At 49.7% G+C, this 1,440-nt stretch overlaps 1 protein-coding gene across 4 annotated transcripts in view; it reads left to right on the top strand.

Annotated features, from left to right (window-relative positions):
- The first annotated feature begins 4 nt into the window (after nucleotides 1-4).
- ZNF619 (zinc finger protein 619) overlaps nucleotides 5-1,440 on the top strand; it is a 12,163-nt gene continuing 10,727 nt past the window's right edge. For 2 of the 4 annotated variants that reach the window (XM_008591940.1, XM_008591939.1), the window contains exon 1: nucleotides 690-767. In XM_008591940.1, coding sequence (XP_008590162.1) covers nucleotides 744-767 — 24 coding nt within the window. In that variant the 5' untranslated portion in view covers nucleotides 690-743. Of the gene's footprint in view, nucleotides 114-681; nucleotides 768-1,440 lie in introns of those variants that run through there. The other 2 variants (XM_008591942.1, XM_008591941.1) reach the window with 2 other exon arrangements.

The raw sequence follows: 1,440 nt of genomic DNA, 5'->3' as shown, positions 1-1,440 counted from the left end.
CGCCCCCCGAGGGGCCCGCGCGGCCGCCCCGAGCCCGGGTCCAGCCCTCTCCCCGCAGAGGCGCGATTGACCTTCCGGTCCCGAAGAGCTGGCCTGACATCTTCTGGCTCCCGGTACTCAGGGCGGGGGCCCATGATGTGTGGAGTCGCCTGCTTCCCGGGGTGGAGCGTTCAGATCCTGGTCGGGTCTTCGGTCAGCATCGCCCACTGGGTCATTGAGCGCCTGGCTGTTTTCATCCGGAGGCTAAATCACCTCTTGCATTTTGCCCTGCAGCCCGTGATTGGTTCAGGGGTCCCCAATATTCGACTTTTCTCTGCAGAGGCTCGTTTTAGGTATTTGCCAAGATCACTAGAAAAGCATTCAGTACAAACTGCTTAATCATGCATTTTTATAGTGGGCCAAGGATTTTCTTAAAAGCCACCAATCCACTGCAGTTCTTGTTCTGTTTCGTAGCTATTCTTTCTAGGAATTTCCAGCTTCACCGGGCAGATCTACAGGAGAATGTTCAATGGTAGCATTTGCAGCACCCCGTTAGTCAGTGTGGATAAGGTGATTGAGAACGGCCAGAATGTCCTAAGAATATTTGTTTCCAGTAATAGTGTCAGAGACTGAGAGGGGAAGAGGTGGCAAGTGTGGGAAACAAGACAGTATCAGCTTCATTGTGGTTCTCTCTCTTCTTAGCTCTGCAAGTTCTTGCTTTTCCAAACCTAGAGGGCAGTGCATGAAGCCTTGGGCCATCAACCATGCTCCAGACTGTGTTGTCCCAGGTGAGCTGAGCTTTCTTCCAGCTTTCCATATTCAGAACAGATAAGAAAGTTAGTACAGGCCCAGAAGCCTGACCTGGCCAGTCCTGTGCTTAGCTTTGCATCCACCAACGTGGCAAAGCGATATGCTAGAGGAGTTGATGAGGGAGAGTAGGTAAACTTGGGAGGATCAGGTTGATTGGGAAAGAAGGAAGCACCAGCCAAGAAATTCTGGAAAGTGAGAACCTACATACATGAAATCTTCTAGTGTGGTCCCCAGATGAGTAGCTTCAGGATCAGCAGGGGGCTTGTTAGAAAAGCAGAATCTGAAAATCTCCAAATCTCCTGAATCAGAATCTACATTTCCCAAGATCTGGGGAATTAAGGGGCAAGTTAAACTTCGAGGAGTGCTAGTCTGTATCACAATTTACAGAGGAAGGCAACCTTCTGAGATTAGACAGGTACTCCCGTGGGAGGAGTTTGCCCTGCGGACCACTCAGTTAGGGTACAGTGAAGCCAAAACTGGGAGCATTTAGAAGGTATGGACTGATGAGGGAGGTGTATTCTTGGAGGAATGCTGAGTTTGGAGCTGCAGCCTGTGCCTTTAGCACAATGCAAAGATAGCGGTTTAACCTCTATGAGAGCCTGTATCCTTTGTTGGCACAAATTTATACAGCATTGGAAGCAGTTGATTTTA

The sequence above is a fragment of the Galeopterus variegatus genome, unplaced genomic scaffold, assembly GCF_000696425.1.
Source record: "Galeopterus variegatus unplaced genomic scaffold, G_variegatus-3.0.2 Scaffold7420, whole genome shotgun sequence".
Classification (NCBI taxonomy): Eukaryota; Metazoa; Chordata; class Mammalia; order Dermoptera; family Cynocephalidae; genus Galeopterus; species Galeopterus variegatus.
The sequence above is the reverse complement of the archived record's forward strand: the minus strand, read 5'-3'. Positions and strand labels throughout refer to the sequence as shown.